This window comes from Hipposideros armiger, unplaced genomic scaffold, assembly GCF_001890085.2.
Source record: "Hipposideros armiger isolate ML-2016 unplaced genomic scaffold, ASM189008v1 scaffold_444, whole genome shotgun sequence".
In the NCBI taxonomy this organism is placed as follows: Eukaryota; Metazoa; Chordata; class Mammalia; order Chiroptera; family Hipposideridae; genus Hipposideros; species Hipposideros armiger.
This window is the reverse complement of record NW_017731794.1, coordinates 1,219,107-1,240,192: the sequence shown is the minus strand read 5'-3', so window position 1 is coordinate 1,240,192 and position 21,086 is coordinate 1,219,107. Positions and strand designations below refer to the sequence as shown.

Here is a 21,086-nt window from a genome sequence, read left to right as displayed (position 1 = left end):
TTAGATCCCCTCCAAAGTGTTTGATATACCTCCTTTCACCCCATTGGTGAGAGAGTGATTCGTACTCTAGACTTATGGGGATGGCCAAACCCATGACGCCTGGCACTGGATTGATGTGATTTATAGCAATTTATTAGTCACATATACTCACAGCCCAGGGCTGGAGTCCACGTACCATGCAGTGCCACACAAGGCTTGAACGCAGGACCAAAGTGAACAAGTTGGGGCTGTGGGAGGCAGAGCTTGTAAACAAAAGGGTGGGGTGACTCTAGGACTGCGCAGGACAGCTCCGGGATTTCATTGTGGTACTCAGAATAGTACACAATTGAATATCTATGAACTGTTTATTTCTGGAATTTTCTATTGAATACTTTCAGACCACGGTTGACCACGGGTAACTGAAACCACAGAAAGTGAAACCACAGATAAGGGCGAACTGCTGTGTTAGCTATCGCGATAACAGCAAATTATTTAGTGACTGCTGATTGGATGTAGCCAGTAATTTTAAGAATTTTGAGTATTGGGCATAAGGGCATTAATGAGACCCCCAGCATTAAGGTTGTGGTACACTACTGTGAGCAGCCTTCTCAGGTTCAGGAACATGACCAATTGGGCTGTTAAATGGAGAAGCAGTGAGGATAATCACCCCTTCTTTCATTAGGTCACATGTAATTAAGCCTGATGGTTACATTCCTGAAAATGGTTACATTCCTGAAAATTATTTGTTGAGCGTAACAATTTTAACACTATATTTTGTTTTTTAGTTTTTCTCTGATTATGATGTGATGGTTGTTTCAGAAGCTTACTTGACATGCAGCTTGGCAAGGAATTTCAATACGATTTATTTTTTCCAGATATAATAGATTTTTTTTTAAAAGCCAAGATCGTTGCATGCTTTCTAAAAAACATAATACCAACATCTTTCATTAAAAAGAGAGTTCATTCTCTACTATTTGTTTAGGTTTGAATTGTGTGATCATAACCTAATTTAAAATATTTAATTTATAAATCATAAATAAACATATGGTATTAATAAATTTATATGAATACCCATGGAAAAGTAATTATGTCAGCAATAATTTATTTACCTCTTTATCCTATAGCAACAAATGAAACATTCAAACAAAATCACAGACATAGGTATAAAATTAAAATGAGCACACTGGGTCTGTGATATTTCTGCCACAGGCTTTTCAACACCTGTTGATTAGTCAACGAGAGGAAACGTTGGGGGCTAAAGATATGCCAGTTCTGTAAAAATTCTTTCTCAAAATAGTGCTGAGCAAAGTGTTTGTCCAACAGAAGTAGACAAAAAACAGACCTCAGGATTTTGTGTGGCATAGCAACTGTCTTCAATGGTTGGCATTTTTATAATACTTAAATCCCACTTTGGTCCAACAGCTGATTTCCTCCTTTACCGTATTCTTCCTTCATTTTTGTTTTCCCAGGGAGTGACAGCACATCCTTCCACATGAGACTGTGTTTGGTCAGCAGCTTCTGGAATTGTTATCCAGCTGTCCCCGGTTGTCTGGCAGCGACCACTCCACTTGCAAGTTTGATATTCCCTTATTAAGTATCTCCACGAAGCATGTAAAAATGCAGACTTTTAGGGAAACAAAAGACTGTGAGTTTTGATTTAGGTCAAATAAAACTCAGAGCCATTTTTAAATATCCAATTATTTTGGCATATTTGCCTTTCCACTCCAGTGAAGGAAAAAATAAACTATCTTATCCAGTCAAACCTTTATTTCTCTTTATAGCAACTCAATTTAAAACATTAAAATCTTCAGCCATAAAAATATATGCTTCCAGGAGCAACCGGTTGGCTCAGGTGGTTAGAGCACAGTTCTCATAACACCAAGGTTGCTGGTTTGATTTCCACATGGGCCAAGGAGCTGCGCCCTGCACAACTAGATTGAAACAACTACTTGACTTGGAGCTGATGGGTCCTGGAAAAACACAGTGTTCCCCAATAAAATGTTTTTAAAGTTTAAAAAAAGATGCTCCCATTTTTAATAATGCCTTCATATTATAAATACAAATGATTTGATCTTCTTTCCATTATCATTCTATAACGAGTTTTTTCTATGCTATTATAAACATTTTATAAACATCAATTTCTATGACCACTTTAAAATTCCATAAGTTTACTTAACCATTTCATAAATTGGAGATTTAAGTTGTTACCACTTTTTTGCTACTATAAATAATGTTTGTGTAAACATGTTATCATATGTGTCCTCAAAGAACAGTACAATAGGATAGGTCAAAGGATATGAACATTTTAAAGCATGTACATTTAAAGTGTGTAGAAGCTAATCCACTTATAAATGGATCTCAAGGTTTGGAAATTCAGAGACAAGATCTGGCCTAGAGTAGAGGGCACTTTGTTTCAGGGATTTAAAATCAATGAGAATAATTTTTAATGCTCTGGATAAAAGCATACTAAATTTGCGTGCATTACTTTAAGCCTCTAAGCTCTGGAGTAATTTGCTATCCAGCAATGCAGAACTCATACACATTTTGACTTAGGATTTTGGAAGTGGAGCCCATGCAAGTGTAGCTATAGAACCAAAGGGCTGAAGGTGAATGGAGGTAAAGATAAATTACATAAGCAGGCCAAACAACAAATATGAAGCAATATGCCAGGGTATGGAATAAATAGACAAATGTGTGCTAATGTCACCCAGGGTAATGGCAGGATTTGGGGTGAAGAAGAGAACCAAGAGTCCATCTGGATCCAAAGTGTTGATTAAACAAAGTAGGGTGGAGGATGGTCAACCCAAATGACAAGAGCTTCAAAAGTGCAGGACTTTTTATAAGAAGAAGTAATAATTATTTGGAAGCTGAACTGGGACCCATCAAAAGGCACTGATGCCACTTCCCAACCTCAGATGCACATGGAAATGAGTTGGTTCTGTTAGTAAATGTAAAAGTGCATAGGAAACTTGCTTTAATCATAATACCTTGGGTGACAATTAAGTTTGTGAATTCATCCTAGAAAAAGTGCTACATACCTCATTGCTGAATATTACTATGGTCACTTTTGAAGTACTCCCCTTGGGAAGCTATACATGACACCAGTGCCTAGTCTACCCTCCAAAGCAATTTTGGAACTCTTTTTCTGGAATGTCCATCAGAGCTGTCATCGTATTACCCTTGATGTCCTGAATATCATCAAAATGTCTTCCTTTCAATATTTCCTTTATCTTCGGATAAAGAAAGAAGCCAGTGGGGGCCAGATCAGGTGACTAGGGAGGGTGTTCTGATACAGTGATAAGTTTACTGGCTAAACTCCCTCACAGGCAATGCCGTGTGAGTTAGTGCATTGTCGTGATGCAAAAGCCATGAACTGTTGGTAAAAAGTTCAGGTCGTCTAGCTTTTTCATGTAGCCTTTTCAGCACTTCCAAATAGTAGAGTTAGTTAACTCTTTGTCCAGTTGGTACCAATTCATAAATGAATAATCCCTCTGATATCAAAAAAGGTTAGCAACAGCATTACAACAAGTTCGCAAACTTAATTGGCAGACCTTGTATTAAGACAAATGCAGATCAAGAGAAGAAGACCAGGGCTGGCAGAGTGGTTCAGTTGGTTAAGAGTATGAGCTCTGGGGCTCTCCGGGCAAAGATGGCGGAGCGTGGTTACAGCTTTTCGCTGACTACATTCAGCCCGTCTGGTAAACTTGTCCAGATTGAATATGCTTTGGCTGCTGTAGCTGGAGGAGCCCCTTCAGTGGGAATTAAAGCTTCAAATGGTGTAGTATTAGCAACTGAGAAGAAACAGAAATCCATTCTGTATGATGAGCGAAGTGTACATAAAGTGGAACCAATTACCAAACATATAGGCTTGGTGTATAGTGGCATGGGCCCAGATTACAGAGTGCTTGTGCACCGAGCTCGGAAACTGGCTCAGCAATACTATCTTGTTTACCAAGAGCCCATTCCCACAGCCCAGCTGGTACAGAGAGTAGCTTCTGTGATGCAAGAATATACCCAATCAGGTGGTATTCGTCCATTTGGAGTTTCTTTACTAATTTGTGGTTGGAATGAGGGACGCCCATATTTATTTCAGTCAGATCCATCTGGAGCATACTTTGCCTGGAAAGCCACAGCAATGGGAAAGAACTATGTGAATGGGAAAACTTTCCTTGAGAAAAGATACAACAAAGATCTAGAACTTGAAGATGCCATTCATACAGCCATATTAACCCTGAAGGAAAGCTTCGAAGGGCAAATGACAGAAGATAACATAGAAGTTGGAATCTGCAATGAAGCTGGATTTAGGAGGCTAACTCCAACTGAAGTTAAGGATTACTTGGCTGCCATCGCATAGTAATGAAGTGACTGGAAAATCCGGAATTTCAGATAATCTCTATACCTAAACATGTTTAAACTATGTTTTGTTTTGTTTTGCAGACTTTTTGCATACTTATTTCTACATGGTTTAATGGACCTATGTTTTTAAAATGTCACTTACAAATCATAATAAACTGTTAATTCCAAAAAAAAAAAAAAAGAGTATGAGCTCTGAGGAACAGGGTCGCTGGTTCGATTCCCACATGGGCTGGTGAGCTGAGCCCTAGTTGAGCTGCTGCTGAGCTGCCAGTTGGTGGCAGGATGGCTCAGCTGGTAAGAGAATGTGCTCCTAACAACAAGGTTGCCAGTTGGACTTCCACATAGGATGGTGGACTATGCCTACCCGCAACTAAAATTGAACATGGCACCTTAAACTGAGCTGCCCTGAGCTGCAGACAGGCGGCCAGATGACTCAGTGGTTACGTGTGCTCTTAGCAACAAGGTTTCCAGTTTGACTCCTGCATGGGATGATGGGCTACGCCTCCCTGCAGCTACGATTGAACACGACACCTTGAGCTGAGCGCCTGTGAGCTGCCGACAGGAGGCCAGATGGCGACTGGACTTGGAGCTGAGCTAGCTACGCCCTCTGCAATTAAGAATGAAGGACAACAACATGGCTGTTCCCCTTCCCCAATTCCCCAACACTGTTCCCCTTCTCCAATTTGCCAATAAAATCTTTAAAAGAGAGAGAGAGAGAGAGAGAGAGAGAGAGAGAGAGAGAGAGAGAGAGAGAGAGAGAGATAAGAGAGTTAGATAGTTGAGTTGGGTATTTGTTATTCACAGTTCCCTGGGATGAGACTACCATGCAGGGCCACTCAGAGGAAACAGCAGGGTCAGTGAAGAGGCAGAAGGAGAACTGTGAGCAAGAGCCTCTATTTTGGTTTCCCTGAGAAGGAATTGCTAAGCAGGGTAAGTAGGTTTAGAATTGGCTAATTTGAATAACTTAAGTGGGCTCTGGGGCACAGGGACTGCCTCCCATTGTCTGGTACCTGTGCTGGGGCTATTAGGATGAGTGTATAGTGGCCTGGAGTATGAGAGTGCTACATGGAAGGTGGTTGGGGTTGTGAACTTAAAGGGCTGTGCAAGAAGAGAAAACTGATAACCTTCTAGCCAAAGCCTTACAATTGAGAAATGTTTTATTAAAGAAAATATTAAAATAAATGCACGTTTCCTCAGCGCACACATTGAGACAGGGTTGTAAAGTTTACCTGGGATTTCCAAAAGTTATTGCCTCAGTGCATAGCTTGTGGGGTAGATTAGAGGGACTCTGCACAATGTATTATTAATTCAACAATAAAACATTTATAAACATTGATATGATGGTGGATTTGTATAGTTATCGTTCTAGTAACAAAAACTAATACTGACTTCACTTGAAAATTAATAATACAACATTGCACATATGGTATTAGTCATCATTTACCCAATTAATCCTGCTACTCCATTTTCTAAGACCACCACCACGATGTTTCAATCATTAGCTTTTTATATGTTTGCATTACACCTTGTTTGAATGACTAAAATCACAGGTACAGTTGAAATTCTTATTTCCCCCTCACCAATCCAATTTCCCAGACTTCTCCATTGATTCATCTGCTGTCCTTAGGACTGACACCTGTCTGATTTAGTTTTTCTAGAGAAAAATGGGGATGGGAAAGTAGAGTCTAACTGACCCTTAGAGATTCTTTTGACCCTGGTTTCAGCTCCTGTCTCACCCCCACATGTATCCATAGTTTACCAATTAAAAGTACTTGCAAAGAAGTTCTTTGTGCCTCAATTCCTGCAACTCTCTGGGGCTCTCACTATTAGATGGCTCATCAGCATCTCTTTCTGCAGGGGTTTAAGTTTTGACCTTCTCTGCTCTCTAATTTAGTTAGACCACCACTTCATCTGTTTAGCATTTTCCAAAAATTGTGTTGATTTCTGGCATCTTCTACCATCTCCTTTCCCAATATTTTGTTCTTTTAAGTTTGTATTACTGTATTTGGGAGTTTTAGGAGGGAAAAAAACGTGTTCATTTAGCCAAGCTCAATAAGAAACTTCTATAGATAAGAAACTGGATCAAATGCAATGATAAGTTACCATCTAAGTAAAGGAAGACTCAGTACTTAAATTCTAAGTTAATAAAAAAAGTTTTTATTACATTGCTGCCCCTTAGATAGGGTTCTGCTACGAGGTGTTGGGACAGAAATGCTTTTTTGTTCTTATTACCTATATTTGCTACTTGGAAGATTAAAGTATTAGACTACATTATAAGGAAATGCTACAGAATAGGTAAGACAGTGGCTGTGGAGCATTTTTACAGCTACAGAAATGCCTATACTTGCCATGAACAAGAGTTTTACCCTATAGAGTATATTTTATTCTGATACCCTCTGCTGGCTTATGGTCTCACATTTATTAACAATATAAAGAAATCACTAGTCTTAAATTTATGTTATTTAAAGTATTTACAGTCCCATTTAAGTTGCTATTTAAAGATGAAATAAAATAGAGAGATGAGTTGCATTAAACTGAATTAAATCAATATAAGCAGATAATTGTTCGGGCTTTTAATTTTGACACAGTCTGGGCTTTTTATCTAGACACAATCTTAGAAAGACCCAATTTATAGGGAAAATGGTTTCCTGTAAAAATATGCAAGCTGGGTTTATCCACTCATTCACTTATTGACCCTTTCAAAAAAAATTATTTGGATGTTCTTGATGTGCAGGCACTGAATTCAATGTAGCAAAATTGTTTAACTTCAGTGCTCTGCAATTCCTGACTAGTTAAACTTCTTATTATGAACTACGCCTATAATGTGCATTATCATTATAAGATAATTTTTATCTAACGATGTGGGTAAAACAGGTAGCTATTTTTAAGTAGCTACTGAATTACTATTTTAAGATAATCTACCACTTGAGTAAAACGTATACGCATATAGCAGAAGAGTATAGTAAGAAGAGCATTCCATATGAGTGTCACTTTTTCTACTTAGAATCACACACTGTACTTTTAATTGACTAAGAACATGTTAAAAGGGCAGGGGTAATTTAGAGCTACAAGGCCAGAGTGTAGAGAAGCATGCTATGTTTATTAGATCCATAATGTAGCTCTTTCTACACTAAGTACCTTTAATTTCTAAGAACCCAGCCTCAGACCTGAGGTTGCTTTGCAGCTCATTGCTGGAATTCCTGATCGTGGCAGTCTGAGGAAACGTGAGTTCAGTTAGTTGAGTGGCATAAGAGGGCAGATGCGAGTATGAGACCTCAAAGTGACCATGCACCAAGCAGTCTTTAACGAATGGTAAGCCCAACCTCCACTCCCCCAGAAAAGAAGAAATGCTCATCTGAAACCCATCACCTTTTTAGAGCCTTTCAACTGACTGTTGAAAAAATCTGTAATATGTATCTTAAAATAATAACAACAGTATAACACTTGAAGGACTTTTTCTTGTTTTAAGAAAAAAAAGGCTAAAAATATAACATCAGTTTATCTGATGTTATAATACTACCAGGTGTGGCAAAAAAATGTATACAAGTGGACACTTGGGTCAACGTTGCTCAAGCAGTAGTTCACCGTAATCAGAAGTGTCTGGATGCTGATGGTAACCACTTTGAGCACCTTTTGTAATTGCAGAAGTTGAACATGACTTACATTCATCTTTTGTCATCAGTATATATTATTACAATTTCAATACAGTTTTCCTTTCTTAAAATGTGTATATTTTTTTTGGCATTTAGAAGATTTCTTGATTTGGCTTTTACTTGGAGAAGAAAGATAATAGGAATATTATAGTCTTTCCAAAATGGATAACACATAAAATATATCATTGAAAGCATGCTATATTGATGCTATCAATCACAAAATGATTAAATGTATTCATGAAACCAACTTTTGTCAAGATTGTGCATGTGGTATGTTTCACAGAAAATAAGAAGGTAGTTATCTAGATCCTCACCCATACTTAAGCTGACTACTGATATGTTTTTTAGTGACATTGGAAATCGTAGATTATACTTTCAAAGGATTTTTTAAATAGCTCACTAGGTATAATAATTCAATTGAGACTAAGTATAGGTATTTTAAGTTATATTAATGCATGCAATTTATATATTTGTCATTCAAAACATTAAAGCTTACTAAAGAAAACTACTATATAGTTTCTGGCTTCCAATTAAATTAAAACATTACAGTATAACATACCATGTTGCTTTAAGTTATACTGCACTTATTACAGTTTGGGTCCACCCAAGAAATTTTTAGAACATTACTTGTGAGGCCATGGATTTACTATCATGTTCAGAAAGCAGGCTTTGAAAAGGAACTGCTTTCTGGCTCATGCCAAGTGGCACCAGGCAGGGCACAGGCTGCAGCTGAACTTGGCCTTCATTGGGTCCCCTCCCAAGAGGCCCCAGGGCTGGCACATTTGGTGGCCAGCTTCAGACACAGCAGGAGCACCACCCGGCCATGTCTAATCATGACACACCCAAAAGGCAGACTGTGTAGGCACTAGAGCCCTGCTAAAGTGAAGCCTGCTCTGTAGGGTCATCTCCTGCATCACAGTTCCTCCACTGTTGTCACAGCCAGTCCTCACAACCAACCAGCCTGAGGTTCAATCCCTCCCATTGAAAGCAACAAAGTACAACAGCAACCAAGACTCAACTACAACAGGAAGGTACACACAACCCACACAAGGGACACACCTGAAGCACCTCACTCTGGTGACCTGATGTAGTTGGTTACCTACAAAGGAGCTGCCATAAGACTATCAGCTGCTTTTTCAACAGAACAGGGAGACTGCACCACTGGGACCCACAGGATACCTACTACAGAAGGCCATTCTACTAAGATCAGGAGGCACAGCAGTCCCACCTTATACATAGAAACAAATAGGGAGGCAGTCAAAATGGGGATATAAGAAACATGCCCTAATAAAAGAAAAGCACAAAGCTCCAGAAAAAGAGCAAAATGGAGACAAGCAATCTACCAGACACAGAATTCAAAACACTGGTTATAAGGATGCTCAATGATCTCAGAGAGAACTTCAACAAAGAAATAGGAAACATAAAAATGGAGAGAGAAAACATTTAAAAAAATCAGAACTAAAGAACACAATAACTGAAATAAAAAGCACATTAGAGGCAATCAACAGTAGATTAGATGAATCGGAGGATCACATCAGTGATTTAGAAGACAAGGTAGAGGAAACACCCAAACATAACAGCAAAAAGAAAAAAAGAATTCAAAAAGATGAGCATATTTTAATGGGCCTCTGGGAGATTAAGCATTTCAACATTCGCATTATAAGTGTTACAGAAAGAGAAGCGAGAGAGCAAGGAATTAAAAACATATTTGAAGAAATAATGACAGAAAACTTCATTAACCAGGCAAAGGAAATAGATATACAAGCCCAGGGAGCACAGAGAGTCCCAAAAAAGATGACAGCAAAGAGACCCACACCAAGACACATCATAATTTAAATGCCAAGGGTTAAAGACAAATAAAGAATATTAAAAGCAGCAAGAGAAAAGTAGTTGGTTACCTACAAGGGAGCTGCCATAAGACTATCAGCTGCTTTTTCAACAGAAACTTTGCAGGCCAGAAGGGACTGGCAGGAAATACTCAAAGTAGTGAAAAGCAAGGACCTAAAACCAAGATTACTCTACCCAGCAAAGCTATCATTTATAATCAGAAAAGAGATAAAAAGTTTCCAAGACAGAAAAAGCTAAAGGAGTTCATTATCACCAAACCAGTATTATAAGGAATCTTAGAGGGACTTTTTAAGACAAAAAAAATATATATGAATAATAAAGTGACAATAACTACATATCTGTCAACTATTACTTTAAATGTAAATGGATTAAATGATGTAACCAAAAGACATAGGGTGGCTGAATGGATAAGGAAATACAACCCTTACATATGTTGCCTATAAGAGATTCACTTTAGATAAAAAAACACACAGAAGCGGAAAGTGAAGGAATGGGAAAAAGATATTTCATGAAAATGGAAACAAGCAAAGAGCTGGGGTAACAATAGTTATACCACACAAAACAGACTTTTAAACAAAGGCTATAACAAGAGACAAAGAAGGACCCAGCAATACCACTTCTGGGTATTTATCCAAAGAAACCCAAAATGCTACTTCGAGGGGATGTGTGCATCCATAACTTCATTGATGCAAAGTTTACAATGGCCAAGATGTGGAGGCAGCCATTGATGGATGAATGTATAAAGAGGAGGTGGTACACATATACAATGGAATATTGCTTGGACATGAAAGGAAATGGATTCTTGCTGTTCAAGGCAACATGGGTGGACCTGGAGGGTATTGTGTTGAGTGGAGTATATGAGACAGAGAAAGTCAGATGCAATGTGATTTCACTTATGTGAAATCTAAAGAACAAAAGAAACAAACAAAACAGAAACAAACTTATAGATACAGAGAACATTTTGTTGATTGTCAGATGGGAGGGGGATTAAGGATTGGTGAAAAGAGCGAAGGGATTAAGAAGGGCAAATTGGTTATTATACAATAGTCATGGGGATGAAGGGTATAGCATAAGAAATATAGTCAATAATATTGTAATAACTATATATGGTGTCAGATGGGTACTAGATTTATTGGGATGATAGATGGGAGGTGGTTAGGGGATGACGTGAAAAAGATGAAGGGTTAAGAAGTACAAATTGGTAGTTACAAAATAGTCATGGAGTGTAAAGTGAAGCATAGAGACTATAGTCAATAATACAGTAATAAGTATGTATAGTGCCAGGTAAACACTAGACTAATCAGGGGGATTATTTCTTAAATTATATAAATGTCTAACCTTGATGTACACCTGAAATTAATATAAAATAATATTGAATGTCAACTGTAATTGAAAAAACTGAAAAAGGGTAGAAAAATATAAAGAAGAATAGTTTTAAATTTGCAAGCATGAAACAAGTCATGGGGATGTAATGTACAGCACAAGGAATATAGTCAATAATTTGTGATAGTATGGTACAGTGTCTGATGGTTGCTGGACTAATCATGGTGATTACTTCTTTAGACATATAAATGTTGAATAACTATGGTGTAAACCTGAAACTAATATAATATTGTATGTTAGCTATATTTTAATAAAAATCTTTTTAAAAATGAAAAAAAGTCACCCGAGAAAAGTTGAAAATATTGCATTCTAAAACTTAAAACTTCTTCATGTTGTAAAAGAACAGATTCAAAATGTAGAAAGTTATCAACAATATTGAAAAAATACTATATACACAAGGAAAATATTTTTATGCAATATGAATATGACACAAGGTTAATATTCTTTACACACACACAGACACACACAAGTTTAAAGCACTACAATAGGATAGAAAATAAGCACAAAAAATCAAATTACAAAATACAGAAGCATTTTTAGACCTAGTATTTTAAAATAAAAAATAAATAAAGCAAAATTGAATTAAAACTTTTCTCTATCAAATTAGCAAACAAATGTGTTTTAAGAAAACAAAGAACAGTCCATTGATATCATCATTCACAATGGTGTAGTGAAATGGACTCTTTCACAAATCACTCATTGCTGAGATTAATTTCTCAATAATTTTGTTGGTAATTTTTGAACAAACCATAAAAAACTCTTAGAACAGGGGCCGGCTGAGTGGAGTGATGGTTAAGAACTGGCTTGGGATGCCAGAGGACCCCGGTTCGGATCCCACATATGACGGCCAGTGACACTGCCCTCTGCAGCTAAGATGCTGAACAACAGCTCAACTTGGAGTCGAGCTGCTGTGAGTCGCCGGCGATGGCGTAGGCTGCAGCCCCTGTGGCAGTGGGCTGCTGTAAGCTACTGTGTGTGTGTGGCCAGCAGCCAGCGTGAGCGGCCAGCAGCCGCAGTGAGCGGCCGTCCAGAAGCCGGTGACTGATCTGCCTCGCCCAGGAAGAGTGCAATGATGATGCCAACTTGGGTCAGTGAAGCAACGTCCTCCACAACTAGACTGAAGAACAAAACCACAGCAACTTGTCTGTTCCCCTTCCCCCAATTCCCCAGCACTGTTCCCATCCCCCAATTCCCCAATAAAAATCTTAAAAAAAAACAAAAACTCTTCGAACAAAAAAAAACGAATATTTAAAATATGTTTACCAATAATATAGAGACATGCTTAACTGAAAATTCAAGGGATGAGTTATCAAGTGGACTGGATAACAGTGCAACAAATTGTTTACCTTAAACTGGTGAAATTGTGGGTGACAATTTTTATTCTACCCCTAGATATTTTACAATTTTCTACGAAAAGCATCTACTACTTCTAATCAGAAAAGAAATAAACATTATTTTACATAAAAATTAATACTAAATTCCTTTATATAGCATACAACGGCAAATCTTTGGTGAAATAAATAATAATGTACTATCATGAATACATTTTCTTAATAAAGTTAGTTTTCCTTTATAGATAACATTTGGGGGAATAGAGGGTGGAGAGTACTTTGTTTTCCAGTTTTTTCTTGGTTAACAGTTAATGGAAACTAATTCTGATTGTGCCAAAAAGGTAGGTGAAAATATTTGCTGAATTAGTATTTCCTGACATCATACCACCTTTACCTTTATTTATTTTATCACTTCAATAAAAAGGGCAAATAAACATGGAATACAATTAACCGACTAGAACCAAAATCTACTAAACTTAATGCCCAGGGATATCTCTGATTTTCTGAGTAGCCACTTAAGAGTCTGTCATTAAAAATTTGCCTGAGCCTCTTTCAAATATATTTATATTTCCTCTTCTATCATCATTTATAGGAGTTTCAGAAATTGATTATTTTTATATATAACTTCTTTTTGTTTGTCTAAAACATACTTACTCCCTCACCTAACTCCCAATCTTCTCAATTAGTATTACTCTGGAGCCAGTTCTTTTTCTGCGAAAGCAACATCAACAATACTGATTCTCTTTCTAACAGGTTCTCTGTCTTTAGTTATTATAACAATCAGAAGAAGCTAATAGACAATGGGCACATGTCTTAGCCCACATGTACTGGCTAAGAGTTCGCTTCCCTTTTTTTCTACCTCAGATTCACTGGAAACCATGTTTCAGTAAAATTTTTGAAATGAAAAGTGGAATAGAAAATTGCTTTGGGTAAGTTATGTTAACTCCAAACACTTAATGATTAAGAGAAACTTTGCCCCCAAAGTATAAAACTGACCTTCTTCACTTTGCATTTTTAATATTATTTGTTAGTTTCATCCTTGGGTTTTCTTTATAGTATTTTCTAGCATGTAAGTTTTGTTGTTATTTTTCTTTTCCTTTTTTTGTTTCTTCTTTTTTTGTTTTGTTTGTTTGATTGGGATGTGTGTGTGTGTGTGTGTGTGTTAGTGTGTGTTGAGGTTCTTACTGACAGTATGCTTTTATTTTGGTTTATAGAATAATAATTATGCAATTTCCAAAGTATCTCTCAACCTTTTATAAATGCCTTAGTTTCCTCATCTCTTAAATGGAGATAATTATCTCTATGCCACAGGTTTGTTGTGAGGATTAAACGAGATTACATATATTGCACTATTAAAATGACTGGTTCTTTTTTAGTATCCCACCTGTAAAGTTAATTATCAACTTAGAGATATTCTTTTTCAGTTTATCAATTCTCTCTACCACTAAATGTGTATATTAAACTCACTTGTTCTCCTTCACACCTGTAACTAGCTGGTATACTTACACCAACCTAAGTAATGTAATAGATGACCATAAAAAGATGATACAGAAAAGAAAAGATCATTGGTTTCTACTACTTCATTCATAAACGCACTTTATCATTCCATAATGCTCTTATTTCATTTTGCAAAAGTAAACGTGAAGTACAATAGGATAAATAAATGAGTCACAAGCCGTAGATGCTGGTAAACATTTATCTGAACTGAGTGGAAAGAGACAAACAGCAGCTCTTTCTAGGACTGCCTGGTGCTGACAGCCTCTCAGGGAACTGAGCAGCTGTTCTTTTATGGCAGGATAATTTGTAGTGAAGACTATGCAACTCTTCTCTTCGCCCAGGAACAAGCCACATGTGAATTGTAGGTGAACCCTCACCACAGCTGGATGAAGGACCATTCACTCATCCTGCTCCAACCCTTCCTCTTTGAAACAATTTCCATGAGAGACTACCAGAGCAGAGTGTTGGGTGCTCCCTTTTGGTCTTCTCTTGTTGCCTCAATTTAATCTGCTTCCCCTCTTGATTGAGCAATTTCAATTTAATCTTATGTAAATCATATGTAAATGCACACCTCATAAACTTAACCATAGTTGTCTAAACATTTAAAAAAGCATAAGTCTCTGTATCTCTCCCCAAGCATGATGTAAAAGAGTCAAAATTGAAGAAGGCTCATACAACAGTTAGCCATGCAGAAGTCAGATGGGGTCAGAGCACACTGTGGTGGTTATGTTGCTTTCCAGCTACTCCATTAATAGCTACTGAGAATAGAGGAAGATACGCGGCCCCAAATGATAATCTCTCCAAGTACTGCTAGCCACTGTATTCACAGCTGATTAAAGACAATCCATTTTGAACCATCCTAAGCAAAGTAAACCATTTTAAAAAATTATAAAACACTATGCAATTAGAAAATGACTGGAAATTCCATGATGAAATGTCAAACAAGCATTGGAAAGCTTTAAAAATGATGGGTCTTTATCATCTGCCTATTTTCTAGGTGTAGAGTTGATGAACAAAGAGACATGAGGGGCAGGAGTGTGTTCTATAGCATTTGGTTTGGGTGAGTGAAAAGCAAATGAAAAGTCTGCCAAAGTTAAATGAAGTTCTATTTGAAAAGTTTCATGAGACAATCACTTCAAGTGGGTTTTACTCACTCTGGATTATCACAATTCAGGGTCTATGATGTCATTTCCATTCATTCACAGAGGCATTCAGTCTACAAATCGTTCATTATAACACTGGTTAAGAGCATTAGGCCTTGGGGGTCAGACCATCTGAACCTGTATCCTAGCCAAACAATTACTAACTGTGAGTCCTTGGACTATTTAATCTTTCTCTCCCTCTCTTTCCTCATCTATAAAGTGGGGATAATTACAGTACATTTATTATAAAGAGAGTGTGAAGGTAAAAATAGAAATATATATAAATGCTTAGCAAGTGCCTGCCATGTAGTTAAATGCTCAACATATGTTGGTCATTGTCATCCCACAGATATTTATTGAGCAGCTTTCAAATGTAAGGCCCTAGGAGCTAGCTATTAAGGATAAATTATTTGCTCATGGTCCTACAGCTAGTTAATAGTAGCCAAGATTTTGAAATTTTCTCTAATTCCATGCATCTTTGCCTAAACACAATATTCTCTGTACCTATCAAATTAACTTATTCAAGTGCTTTAAATGCTACAGTGTTAGTTTTCTACCCCGAAGCACATATGATCTAAGTTTGATGTTTTCTTTGGATTGTTACTAAAATGGGCCCAACAAGTTCTTAAAGTAAAGGAGTAAATCTTGTTTTGTCTTTTCATGATACAGATGTATCTGGTGGGGATCCCTAAATGTTAACTCCACTCTTCCTACCTGCCACCCCAAAATATGTATACAATTCCCATAAGCAAACTCTACTCCAAATTGGTACCGGATTCTTTTCCTCTCTACCAACCTATTCCCGTGGCCCCACCCTGGACTTTATTCAGAAACTTGAGAATCATAATTTCCATTTCCAAGTTTCAGAGCCCTCGCCTTTCTCCTAACCTTTCAGCCTCCTTGGCAGCCTCACACTTTTGCCTCCCCAGACTCACTTCCATGAGCAGTCACTGAATCTTTCTCTCATCTACACCCTCAACTGCTTCACCCACTGACTTTCCTCAGTGCCTACCCTGCAATTTGATAACCTGGATCACTTAAACCATACTTTTCCTCTGCCAGGACATTAAGAGAAATTATCTAATATTTATCATCTCAAATATGTTGTTTATGACCACCTTTCCCATCACCTTTTTTTTTTTTTTTAACAGTGGACCTGTCATGAGCAACTGCTAGATTCACAGTTCATGCTGCAGTCTCTTTCTGCAAGTCAGGGGGCTAACCCCCAAGAGACCCCTCAGGATCTACTTGGCACTGACTGAGGTCTCCACGGTAGCTGTGGCATGAGTGAAGAACAGAGCATGCAAGATCTTAAATGCCTTTCAATATGCTTTTTACTTAAACATCAACCATCAACACACCAAACAGTAAAGCATCAATCATCAATATACCAAATAGTAAAGCACACAGATTAATACACTAATTGAGGAAAATAGAGTAACGAACCAGTCCCAAAGACAATCAGAATCCTGGTGGAGTGAGAAGGGTGGCTGGTCCATGAGGTCGCTCCAGCAGAGGTTTAGTCTGAGGGGAACAGAGCAGAGTGGGGGTATGGTCACCTCTCGGTCATGGCTCTCTGAGCTGCACAAGTCCTCAGTTCTTAGGCAGCTCTGAGTGTCTTCCTGATGTCACCTTAACAAGGCAGCCAGCAGGCAACCCTAATGTCCTTATATATTCAGTAGCAGACCTTTGAAGTGTACCTAGTTATACCCAATTACCAGGGCAAACTGGGCAGCTCCCTGGGAATTGTTATACTAAGTTCTCTGCGCATGTCCAAAATGGAGTTACTCTTGCTCATTCAATATGGAGTCGCTCTTGCTCACACAAAACTCATCCTAACAGCTTCCAGGGGCACTCTACACAGGCTATTAAGACTCTACAGCATTTTACTGTTCTCTTTAAGTCCCTTCAGCATATACAATATCTGCTATTTCAAATAGAATCCTATCAATTGTCTGACACCTTCATCCATATCCTTACTTATAGCCAAAAAGACTGCATGGTTGTCCATACACAACCCAACTAACCTTATTGGATTTAGATTTGATTACCTGCAGCTTCCTGAAGAATCTCACCCCATTATTCTTTAATTTCCTATACCATTAACCTCTCTCTGTCTACTATTGTAGTAAGCTGAATAATGGTCTGCCAAAAATGTTCTTGTCCTAATTCTCAGACTTGTGAATATATCATCTTACACAGCTAAAAGAACTTTGTAGATGTGATTAAGATAAGGACCCTGAGATGGGGAGATTGCCTTGGATTTTCTGGATGGACCTATATAATCATAAGTGTCCCTATGATAGGGAAAAACTGTTAAGCAAACAGAAGCCAGGATTGATGAACTGGGTAATTCTCAGCCTATCCAGATTTCAAAAGATGCTAAAATTAGTAGATTCACTGTCAGGAAAACATATTGTGGCAAGAAAGACAATATTATGGCTAGGCAGCTTTTTGTTAATGCCTCAAAAAGATCAAAAGGTAAGAGCAATTAATTGCACAGCATGCTCATAAAGAAATTAGGCATGTGGCTCATGGACCTATTCGGGCTTCTCTGCAAACATCAGTAATATATCTGGAATTTTCATGAAAGACTCTTGTCCAGTTATAAGGGTAACAGTGTATTTTTCAAGATTTAACAATCTAGTTTATTTTTCTTTTTTATTATTTTGTTTCCTTCCCCTCCTACCCCATTCAATAACTTTATTTTCTTGAGGCTACTTGCATATTTTGTTAATCTGATTAACTGCCAAACACTAACGTAAAAGAAATTGATTCAGCCCTTAGACATCTGGATGCCTGCAACCAGGCTGCCATTCTGGACTGCAATTTTTCCATCAGATGACATATAAATTACCCCTAAGACGAGGTTTTAGATAACCATTGCAGAACAAACCAGATCCCAGAAGACGTTCACCTGGATGCCAGCACAAAGCAGTTGCATGACTAACTCTTCCTTTCCTGTGTTCTGCCTCTTCTTGTGTATTTATAAAACTCCTTGACCATTCAAGGAACAGGGAAGGTGGCCTTTGAGATGGCAGTCTGCCATGTTCCCGGAATGCCAGCATTTTGGTTGTTTCGTTTTTGTTTTTGTTTTTAAGATTTTTTATTGGGGAATTGGGAGAAGGGGAACAGACAAGTTGCTGTCCTTTTGTTCTTCAGTCTAGTTGTGGAGGACGTTGCTTCACTGGCCCAAGTTGGCACCATCATTGCGCTCTTCCTGGGCGAAGCAGATCAGTCGCCGGCTTCTGGACGGCTGCTCACAGTGGCTGCTGGCCGCTCACGCTGGCTGCTGGCTACACACGGTAGCCCATGGCAACCCACTGCAGCAGGGGCTGCAGCCTACGCGGCGACTCATGGCAGCCCAGCTCCAGGTTGAGCTGTTGTTCAGCATCTTAGCTGTAGAGGGCAGTGTCACTGGCCCTCATATGTGGGATCCGAACTGGGATCCTCTGGCATTCCAAGCCAGCTCTTAATCAACACACCACTTGGCCGGCCCAACGTTTTGAATAAACCCACTTTTCTTTCCGCCATTGTCTTTCAATCATTGACTCATGAGTGACAAGCAGCCAAACCTGAGTTTGATAACACAATGGAGTGAATCCTTGTGACTACATAGTAGACCCACAAGGCACCTAAGGGCATTATATCAGAAACATTGCCAGCTTGCATTGAAAGGGACAGAGAGAAATGAAAGGTTGTAGGATTCCCAAAATTCTGCAGGCAGGAAACAGTCTGTTAAACTACTTAGCTTCAAACATCTGCTACCTTTCATGAAAAAGGAAGGATGACTCCAAGGCCTCTGCCTCATGTCCCAGAAGGCAGAGCCCAGAGCCACAAAGGATTATTCCCATGCCTTGAAATCTAATGGAGTTTGCCTTGATGGATTTTGAAAGTTCGTGGGACCTCTGATACCTTTTATACTTCCATATTCTTCCTTTTTGTACAGGGATGTCTATGACTGGTACTCTATCCCTGTCCCACCATTGTATTTTGGGAGCAGATAACTTGTTTTCTAGCCTCAAAGATACACTGATGGAGAAGAATTTTGCCTAAAAATGATTCATATTCAAAGACTCAACATATTTGATTTTAATCATGTAGATGATAAGATTTGGGTCTTCTGAGCTATTGAGATTTAGATGGAAGTTTGAACTTGAGTTGATACTGTGATGGGTTGAAGCTTTGGGGGACTTGGGAATGGGGTTGACAGGGCCTGGGCTGAGTCAGCTGTGTGCAGACTGATGTACGGACCCTGACCACGGACAAGGTCTGGGCCCACACAAGTGGGGACTGCTGACACACGGACCCTGGCCCCAGATATAACAAACCTTGACTCCAGAGCCTGCTGCGTAGGCACCAGGCTCCAGTGACATAAGCCCTTTACGTAAGCATGATTCACAGCCGCAGGAGGGAGCATGTCACCTCCGTGCACTCTCCTCTCCAAAATCCTCTATATAATGGTTGCTATTGCTGAATAAAGCTGCTAGCTGGTTCCTCCTCATGTCGGCTCCACGTGCTTTCTTTTCCCTGGGCATCTCACCGCCAAAACCACTCCCCCTCCCCCCCCACAATGACAGTGGTGAATGTATTTTGCGTGTGAAATAGATGTGAATCTTTGGGGGCAGATAGTAGACTGTAATAGGCAAATAAATGGCCCCCAAAGATGTCCATATTCTAATCTCCAGAACCTATGAATATCACCTTACATGACAAAAAAAAATTTGCATGTGTGATCAATTTAAGGATTTTGAGATGAAAGATTATACTTAATTATCCAGGGTGGGCCCAATATAATCTCAAGAATCCTTGTAAGAGAGAAGATCAGAGGAGACAGAAGGTGCTAGGCTGCTGGCTTATAGATGGAGGAGGGTGCTACAAGCCAAGTGGTGCAGGCATCCTCTAGAAGCTGCAAAAGGCAAGAAAACAGATTTCCCCACTGAAGTCCTAAGAAGTAACACGGCACTACTAATACCTTGATTTTAGAATTTTGACTTCCAGATTTGTAAGAGAAGAGGTTGGTATGTTTCAAGTCCCTAAGTTTATGATAATTTATTACAGCAGCAACAGAAATCCAATACAACTGGCATTTACAATCTATTTCATTAAAATAATCAAGTAACTTCTATCATTAAAACAATGAAAAAAATGAGCCCCTGCCCTATTTTATCTCTTTCTTTTTTTTTTAAATTATTTTTTATTAGGGAGTTGGGGGGATGGGAACAGCGCTGGGGAATTAGGGGAAGGGGAACAGACAAGTTGCTGTTGTTTTTGTTCTTCAGTCTAGTTGTGAAGGACGTTGCTTCACTGGCCCAAGTTGGCACCATCATTGCGCTCTTCCTGGGCGAGGCAGATCAGTCGCCAGCTTCTGCACGGCCGATCACGCTGGCTGCTGGCCGCTCACGCTGGCTGCTGGCTACACACGGTAGCCCATAGCAACCCACTGCAACAGGGGCTGCAGTCTGCAACTGACAGCAGCTCCAGGTTGAGCTGTTGTTCAGCATCTTAGCTGTAGAGGGCAGTGTCACTGGCCCTCAGATGTGGGATCCGAACCGCGGCCCTCTGGCGTACCAAGCCAGTTCTTAACCATCGCGCCACTCGGCCGGCCCTATCTCTTTCTTTTAAGTATGGTATCTTGTAGGGTTAATACATTCATCACATGCACTACTTCCCTTTCAAACTCCTACATATGATTGATCTGGTCTACTGCTAGGCCAGAACCTGCCCTGCAGCTCATCTGCCCAATATCATCCATGATGATCTATTGATTGCCAAATCCAAACAATGCTCTTTAGTCCTTGAGTTTTTTACCTCTTGGCAATATTTGAGATTCATACCAGTCTCTCCTTTGAAAGGGTCTCTTAACCCCTTGAGTTCAGCTACACTATTCTCTTCTA

General features: G+C 38.9%; 1 protein-coding gene across 1 annotated transcript; it reads left to right on the top strand.

The window, feature by feature from the left end:
* Nucleotides 1-3,614: 3,614 nt before the first annotated feature.
* LOC109394924 (proteasome subunit alpha type-2) lies at nucleotides 3,615-4,500 on the top strand. Its single transcript, XM_019665499.1, has one exon. It carries the CDS (start codon nucleotides 3,629-3,631, stop codon nucleotides 4,331-4,333), a length of 705 nt encoding a protein of 234 aa, XP_019521044.1. The 5' UTR covers nucleotides 3,615-3,628; the 3' UTR covers nucleotides 4,334-4,500.
* Nucleotides 4,501-21,086: the final 16,586 nt, after the last annotated feature.

Coding starts and splice junctions, on each gene's coding strand:
- LOC109394924 (XM_019665499.1), top strand. CDS start 3,629: ATGGCGGAGCGTGGTTACAGCTTTTCGCTGACTACATTCAGCCCGTCT.